General features: G+C 43.1%; 1 protein-coding gene across 5 annotated transcripts in view; it reads right to left on the bottom strand.

Annotated features, from left to right (window-relative positions):
- Positions 1 to 2,204: 2,204 nt before the first annotated feature.
- The window catches only part of SFMBT2 (Scm like with four mbt domains 2), a 122,229-nt gene continuing 115,462 nt past the window's right edge, over positions 2,205 to 8,971 (bottom strand). For all 5 annotated transcript variants that reach the window (XM_054055060.1, XM_054055043.1, XM_009568984.2 and 2 more), the window contains one exon: positions 2,205 to 7,930. In XM_054055060.1, coding sequence (XP_053911035.1) covers positions 7,790 to 7,930 — 141 coding nt within the window. In that variant the 3' untranslated portion in view covers positions 2,205 to 7,789. The remainder of the gene's footprint in view (positions 7,931 to 8,971) is intronic.

Raw genomic sequence — 8,971 nt, 5'->3', positions numbered from 1 at the left:
AACATCCTTCTTTGCCTGTTGCGCACTGCATTACCTTTGTTCCAGTCTTTCACCCTTCTCCCTGTCACTCTCTGTAAAGGTCCTCAGTTGCTCTTGTGTTTTCTCCCACACCCACCAACTTTCATGTTCTGTCATACCACTTCTGGGAAGAATTTCCAGGCACGTAAACCCAAACCCTGCAGCTTGGCATCAATGGAGAGTTCAGACAGGGAACATGGGTTGTACCTCCCTGGAGGTTTGGGGGCTCAGTGAGGGCAATAATCTCATCCAGCCAGCTCATCAGGGCTAGAGTGTGGGCCATGGAGAGCACAAAGAGGTGAGACACCCCTCTGGACAGGAACCTGCACTGACTGGAAGTCATACTGTTGTGTGTCGGTTGTGCTGTGAGGGATGCAACCAGACCTAACGCCCATCTACACCCAGCCGTGTAGCCTGGCTACCAGCTTAGGTTCAGCCTCTCTTAGTATTTACCTAAATGAACAGTTCACCTTTTCTAGATGTCCTCCAAAAGCATTGAAGAGAAGTAGTTCACTAGGGCGATTTGAATTGGCCAACCTAAGGACAACTGCAGGTCTTCCATCAAGGGACAAAAAGGGAACCTCCAGAGACACGTCTTTTAGAGTATAACACCACAATGGACCAATCCATTGTGGCCTGTCCCTGAAGATGCATGAGGTCACTCAAGACAGAAGTAAGCTGATATTAGCAGTGAAGCCAAACACATGGCATTCTCACTTTATCTCCTGAAGGATAAACTGAATACATAAAACCACAGCCCTCATTGCTCAAATAAATAAAAAACTACCCTGGAGAGAGACATGATTTATTCTTACTTTATTAACAACGTGGCTTACAACTGTTTCAAGTAAAAAGGGGATTTATTTAATTTTGAATAAAAATTAAAATATAACTCTGAATATAGATTTTCACTTATTTACATGAAAACATATATACAGAATAGAACCTTACAGCAAACTAACAACATGCCCTTTGCCCTGTGAACTTTAAAAAGTAAAAACACCAGCATTGATTGATTTATATGTATATATATACACATACATATACACACACACATATATACATATATACACATACATATATACTTGTAACACACCAAAAGGATTATATACACAAAAGTTTGAATCAAAACTTCTGCACAAACTGGAATGCAAAACAATTCAAAGGTTTCCAGTGAGCATCACCACATATGGACCATAACTGCTGGCTGTGGAGCTAATTTCTGTTGTTCTATAAGAGACAGGAGGGCTTAAGTGCCTGCCTTGTCCTACCATACATGGAACATGAGAAGTATCGACGCCCTTCGAAGCCTTTGCTTGAGACTTTCATCTCTAGTGGACCATACTGCATCAAATGCCTGGCTGTACTGGATATCCCTTCCTGTGTACACAAAAGTGTCATGATCCCGTTTCCCAAGTGAGTGTTTTCATCAAGCAGGTCCCTGAAGGTGAAGGCTGCTGGAATAACTGCACGTGTCAGCATATCCTGACCAGATTTGGTAGAACAGAGATTGGTAAATTTAATGCCTACACATATAATCAGATATAACGTCTATAACCCTCTGCGAGACTGGAACAGCAACAATCAGCTGTGGTGACTTGGGAATGAGCTTCATTGCATCACATCGTAACACAGGGCAGAGTGTTTCATAGACCAAGAATCTGAACTCAGGACAAGGTCACCTTTTTCTATGGGAAAGAGCTCAAGTTTTAGCCTTTGACATTTCCTATGGAGATATGAAAGGCGCAATAGGAGGTTCTTCAGCCCCCAAACCCAAAAGACACACAGGAATTGGGAACAAGGATGAAAGATTGGGAAAAAATATGAACCTTTCAGCATTGTAGCTCTGAGTGTATTGCCTGCTTTTTTCCTTCCTCTTGCCTGGCCCGTCAGGTCTTAAAGCATGTTTGCTATGAAAAAGTCAGAGCTTTCAGGAATGATGCTCATGGACCGCAGCTGTTCTCCCGTGTTGTGAGAGATGCCTCTCCACAAAGACATCTTCAAGCCCAGGACTCAAATCTCTCTTCTCCCCTGGAACCCTCCCTCCCCTCTCCCATATCCTTGGCAGTCATCAAGACCAGGAATATCTGTGGGCAGGTAACCACATGGCAATTGATCTCCTGCATTACACCACCTGGGCTACGTGGCCCATTCAGCAACAGCATCATTGGAAAAAGCTGTCCACAGTGAGCTGTGGGGAGCATCTGTCCTCTAGGCTGCACAGACGACTCTTCTAACAAGCTGTTGAAGCAAGACCTCTTTGCTTACCTGACCTAACTACTTGTCAACAAAAAACACTCATCTGCAGCATCACAGAATCATAGAATCATAGAATAGTTAGGGTTGGAAGGGACCTTCAAGATCATCTAGTTCCAACCCCCATGATGGATAAAAAAGCATTTTGCTGGTATGCTGTGCCACGGGCCCATTACAGAGGCTGGAGTTTAAAATCACAAGAACATGCGACCTTTTACAAGGTAAGAATTCCAATGAAAGAATAAAACAAGAGAAAGATGAGGAGTACGTAAAACTATGGCTCATGTTGGTTTTGTACAGTTCATGTGTCTTCCTCTGCAAAAGAATTTCAGTTCATGGCACCAAACCATTGTAAATTCACTCCTCTTCTGCAGGATGGTTAACATTTAAAAGGCTACTGGGCTGTAAAACACTCATCTTTGATGACTGCCTTGTATTCTAAATGCAGCCATTTTGATAATTTCCACTTTTTACTGGAGTATTGTATCAAGGAATAAATAAGAATATTAACTGCTTCTGCTCCTTTTTTTCGGAGTTCATGAGCATCTAACGACACGAGCCCTCTCTTGTTAAATCTTTCAAATTTCAGCTGCATTTCTGCCTGCTAGGAGAAGGACGGATTTGAATTTTATGTTAAATAACTGCACACTTTCTGACTTCTATGTGAAAGAATTTAGTGAAGACAAGGGCCTCTCCACTAACTTCAGTTACTTCTGGATCAAATTCTGAGTAACAGACTCCCTTAGTTCTAGGTCAGTTGATGTGATGAACAGTATTTTTGAGGGAAAAATATACACACCCCCACATTTTGAAAGTTTTTCATAAATATACTGCATAAAATTTCTCTGAAACTCACCTGATTTGAGGAGATCGTATTAGTTGGGTGTTTCTGAGTTAAAAAATCTACAGCCACAAGAAGAAATAAAACCTTAATGCTCAAGACATTGCTAATTACAGAAAATATTTCCTGGTGTACAGAATCAGTTTTGTAATCCCCAGCAATGGAAAGTACAGCGTGACATATATTAGCACCAAAATGGAGCCCTTGAGACTGTATTTATCCACATGTAATAAAGCTGGTTTTAATGGTGTTCAGTTACAGCACGTTCTTCTCTTTTGGCACTTGAACTTGAAAACAGGAGGAACAATCCAAATTCATCGTTTTGCAGATACACTGCACCAGAAAAGCAAAAAGTACTTGAAGTGCCTTGGTGGTACTGAGCTTCTAAAACACTACGATGGCACTGTAGTCCTGCCTAATTCAGTTTTGTACCCGGAAAAGACCAATCAGGCTTTTCAGGTGAGTAAACGTTGATTATGGCAGCCCAAACGTGTCTTGATTTGCCTTCAAACAGCTCCACAGTGTTTGCGCCACACCACACAACCGGTGACTGAAAAAAGTTGAAGGTTAAAGCCAAGGAATGGTGTCTTTCTAGCTTAAGGCAAATTAGCTCTTTACCCAGAGTGAAATAGGAATGGATTTTGGGTGCCTGATTTACTGAGAAACTCTGTAAACCCTAGCAGACGTTCAAATACCATTGTTGGACTGGGTCAGGCCATCTCAACTGGGACACGCATCTGTTAGATGTTTCAATAAGGACAGGGTGTGTAACCATTTGCCCTGATTTTACTGGTTACTGAGGGCACACAGAATTTCTAGGAGGTTTTTTTGCACCCTGCAGGACCAGACTATCAAAGGCTACTGCATATGGTTAATACATTGGACCCTGAAATCCTTGTCAGAGCTGAGAAGCCACTGAGCTTCTGAGAGGTAGAAAAGGCCAGGGTTCGATCATTCTAGCATTGAGAACAAAACAGGAAAGTGGGTGACAGCTGTGTTTTCAAGCTGGAAATGGAAGAAGAGCTCTGAAACTAAAAAGAACACCACATACTCTTCAACCTCCTACTTTTGCTCCAGCAATGCCCATCCTTTGGCTTATTCTTGAAAAGAAGCCAATAACAGGTGTCTGCACCCCTTTCTCATGGGAGCAAAGTGGACTGCATTCACGTGCTGAAGTTCAGCATCCAACAGCCTAAAAGCAACTGCAAGGTTGCTCCCTGGCCCTTGGTAACGGTCTTGTATAATCATGAGTTCAGCACTTCACAGTGGTGGCCTTTTGTAGCTGGTAACACAATAAACTTCATGCCTGGATCCCAAATTCAGAACAGGGAGGGGAGATGATGTGGCTTGACAAATGTCATCAATTTAACTTGTAACCAGGGCTCGACCAAAAAAAAAAAAATCCAGTGGCTTATGCTTCTACATTGCAAAGTAAAGTGATATTTTACCCTACCAAGATCAGGTTTCCAACATCTCCTTTGAAGTACATTACTACAAAGCCTTGCTAATATTCCACAATTGAAATGAAGTCCAGACAAGAGCACGAATTTCCTTCTGATCTCTGCTCAAGCTGTAAGTGACAATTCAAGTGTACTGTCCAGTTAAAGCACACACCATCCATTTTCCACTTGCTTAATAAATTGTCTTAAGAAGTCCAGCTCCAGCTTCTCTGGAAGGCAATCAGTGCAACAGACAACAGTAGCCCAATTCTCTATTTTTTCCCAGCTTGCAGATTAAACGGTACATAATAATAAAGCATTTACCACCCAAAGAAATTTTAGCATAAAGATCACAGGTTATTATCTTCTCCAAAAGGGCAGAGTGTGATAAATGAGACGATACCAAAGAACAATAAATTGAAAGACAAAGGGTGAGGATAGAGGAACCTGAGGAAATAAAAGAGCCAGCGCAAGATACAATTAAAACTCTTTTTTTTTTTTAATAGGTGAGTTTTAAATATGATTTAACTTCCCTGAACAATCAGTAAAGACTCCCATATGCTGGGCTCAATGCTTCACCCATGCCCTGCTTGGCCAACATCAGACACGGCTGCTCTCAAGAGTCTGCAGCTGGCTGCTCCCTGACTGTGCCTCCATGAATAGTTAGCTGCCATAGGAATATCTACAGTTACAAGGCTGAGAGAGAAAACAATGACACTTTTGCAACGTGTCTCCGGACGCATTAAATGTCTCTGAGAAATCCCAGTGGCCAGAAACTCCAAGAACACCAGAGCACCAGAGGATGCTCAGAAGGTGGACGTGGTAAGTAAAGGATCACTGCTGGGATGCTGTTTAGCAAAAAGCTTCCCTTCCTCGAAATGTCCTCATATGCCAGTTCTCCTCATGGCAGTCTTTCGGGAGCTATCTCCTGCTGACAAATGTTATACCAGCCATTGGAGGGACCGGGCTGAAGTATGAAGGAGCTGGGAGAAGTGCCCTCCCTGGTTTTCTCAGCTGTGCTCTCATTTTGATGGGCACAATCCTTTTGTCTTCAGAGACAAAACAAGGAGCAACATTTTAGCGGACTCAATGAGGGATCTGAAGTAGTTATCAAACGAGTTGCATGGTCACAGTCCACTGCTACTGTCAGTAGAAATTACAATCTATAACCCAGTTTTTGAATGTGTACACTACTACAAAACCTCATTCCTGGACTTCTGAAAAACAAAAGAAAACCATTTGATGCAGAAGTGTCTACTTTTCCCCTCAGTCAATTAAAACTTGAACAACAACAAGATCTTCAGTACAACACAACATCTGAGAACAGATTCAGTCCTGCTGACCTCTCACGTGAGAAAATTTTTGATGAAGTCTCAGGAGCAGGCAGGATCTGGCCCAAGCTGCAGCAGTTGCACCCACCACAATCCTCAAGGAAACTCACTGAAAGCCAGAGTAGATATCTCCCAGTGATGCATGACAAATGGAGTTGATGCTTCTCGGCTAACATATGCTGTAGGGCAGATTCGGATGTAATCCACACTATTTATTTCTGAGGCTTTTCCCCTTTAATCGAAGGAACTGAAGGAGAAAACTGATGAAGGAGAAAGCAGCAGCTATAGCCTGGTGTTAGTCACCTGGTTCTTCTGAGTACATGGTGGTCAACAGAGTTATCTGACCCAAGTTTGCTGTCATCATACGGTATGTGCTTGAGGTGGTGGTTATCTGGCCATAACTGGTTTCAGATTTAGGGCTAGAAATTCTTTTTTGAAGAAGTCTTCACTGAGTGGGCTTTGACATCACAGCTCTGTAACAGAGATGCGCAGAATTTCCAAGCTGAGTTCCCCAAGGCCAGGGAACAGGGCTCTGTTTATGGTTTGAGAACCGAAGTGTGCTGAAGTCAGTGGTTTCCGATGAAATCCAGCTTAAACTCAACACAAACCATCTAATTCAGTTTTTGAGGAAGAGACTCACTTGCACTTTGAAATTATAGCAAAATGCTTTGGGGAGAATTTTACATCACTGTGATGCCGCCAGCCTCTGAGTTACAGCAAATTCAGGCTCAACACACGGGACTAATGGGGTCATATATCCCTGCAAAGTAAATGGGAAATATTTTTCCTATAAACAACTAAGGCAAACCCAAGGGGTCCAATCAATTTCTTCACGATCTCTGGTGCTTACCCGGCTTGGCATGAAGCAAAGAACCAGTTACACTAGCCAGAGTGGCACTGGGAGAGTCTCGGAGCTTTGTAGAGACAACAGGCCAGATCCTCAGCTGGTCTTAAGCACCATGGCGTATGCAGCCTGAAAAGATTGATGCTTTTTATTCCCACCTAGCAACCAGATTCACCAAGATGCAAACGAAACCAGCATTCACTCAACAGTCTCATCACTAAATCTGAATAGCCTTTCTTTTTGCACCCTGTGAGGCTCAAGTGACCTGGCTTTAAGAGGATAGGCTTGACTATGAAAGCTTTCATGCATATTCTTGTATGAGAATGCCAACTGTAGAGACCCCATCACAGAGACTTTCAGGTTATTGAGCAGAGGCAGTGAATCTCAGGACATATTATGGCACATCAGGTCTTGTTGCACTCCTGTCAGTTCGTTGCAGCTTCGATACCATACAGAGACCACGGGTTGAGTCCTCCTTCAGAAATCACTCAGAAGTAAGAAACAGCATATGACTGGTATAACATTTTCTTCCTTTTGCAAGACTGGAGAGGCGGGAGAAAAAAGCCCATTGATCACTAAGATCAAATCAGCAGTAAAGCTCAGGTAATGCTACAAATAATAACTTACATTTCAATATGAAAGGAGTGTGTCAGAGTTGGCTTAAAGAAATATTCATGTCCAGAAACTGGCCTTTACAAACAATCAACATCTGGAAATGTCTGACCTTTCTCCTTGGGAATGTATCTGCCATCGGCAGCTTTAACAAACAACAAACCATCTGATCCGTGCTGGCCTTGCACCACTGCATAACAGGTTGGCAAGGCTCACGAGGAGAGATGCCAGCAGTCTTTCGGTGTGCTTTACAAGTACAGAAAAATTAGTTCAATTTGCTGCTAGTTTTCTGTTACAGTTTTTTTCTTCTTCCCTAAAGATTAATTCCCAGTACTTCCAATCCAATGTGTTCTTGGAAAAGAAAAGAGATAGGGAAAAAAACCTTTGAAGAAGCTGAAATATTAAAAAACAGAGGGAACAAGAAGGACAACAGAAAGGATAAGTGCAGTCAGTTGGCGTATTGTGCATAGAAAGCAACTTTTACTCGCTCAATCTGGTGACACAGTTTAATGGCTGGACCAAGCTTCAGCTCCATGCATTCTTGCACCGTGGGCAGAGTCAGCAACAGAAGGGCTTGGCCATCAATGTCCTGGGGAAGAAAAAAACAGGGAAAATATTTTTTTCTTGCGGACTCTGGAGGGCAGAAAGCATAATCAGGTCCGGAGCAGCAAGAAGGGAAGTTTGTCCCCAAAATTAGAGGTGGTTTTGTTCTCAACATTTTTCTCCTTCTTTGATGCTGCCCATCTCCTTTCTCTGGGATACCTCATGCATTTTCATAAATTATCTAGTGTGTCTTCACAGACTCTCACTTTGCCCCCAGTTTGGAAAAAGCCTTCCAGCTGCTGAAATGCTGGATCACCTTCTATAGAAACTCTGCAGGGTTCATGGAGATCCGAATAGTCCCATTACACGAGTGAGAAGCTGCAGCAAGGTGAAGGCTGCATAGAGCACACCAGGAGACAAAAGAGGGAGCTGCATGGAGAGACTGATGTTGGCTTCACTGCCAATCAGACCCTTCCCTTCCCCTTTTGGCTCATGATTTTCTCAGCAAAGGCTTATGTCTGCCTTGCTCCATGCTATGTCCCCTGGTATACTCAGGACCTGCATTGTTCCACTTCAGCTACAGAACAACCAAGACAGAGCGGTCTGGACCACGTGGAGCACTTGCAGTCTCCAGTGTCCCTGCGTAACAGAATGGTGTACACTGGAAGGGATTTTGGGAGGTCACATCCTTCCCTTAGGCATATTTATGCATCAAACTCCATGAACTAGCATTCCAGACAAAATCCATTTTGTTAGGCATTTATATTGGCTTTATGACCTTCTTCTTAACTAAGACCTCAAGTCCTAACTGAGAAGCTTCCCCCACTGAAGCTTGATGGCATGGCCCATCGCACCAGAGCTTCCTTGCAAACCACAAGGAAAGCTCCAGTCATCTGTGTTTGATTAAAGTCCCCATAAAACTCCTTGGCAAAGGAGAGACAGAGTAGGCTTTCAAGCCCTGGCATTGTTCCAGGCTGATTAACAAATGGTCAGAGCATGCTGCGCTGCACCAACTACAGCCTTGTTTCAGCCCTTGGTCTAGACTTGCACTTCAACTTCTCCCAGTCAAGGCAGCTGTAGTCAGGTA

This window comes from Cuculus canorus, chromosome 1, assembly GCF_017976375.1.
Source record: "Cuculus canorus isolate bCucCan1 chromosome 1, bCucCan1.pri, whole genome shotgun sequence".
Lineage (NCBI taxonomy): Eukaryota > Metazoa > Chordata > Aves > Cuculiformes > Cuculidae > Cuculus > Cuculus canorus.
The sequence above is the reverse complement of the archived record's forward strand: the minus strand, read 5'-3'. Positions and strand labels throughout refer to the sequence as shown.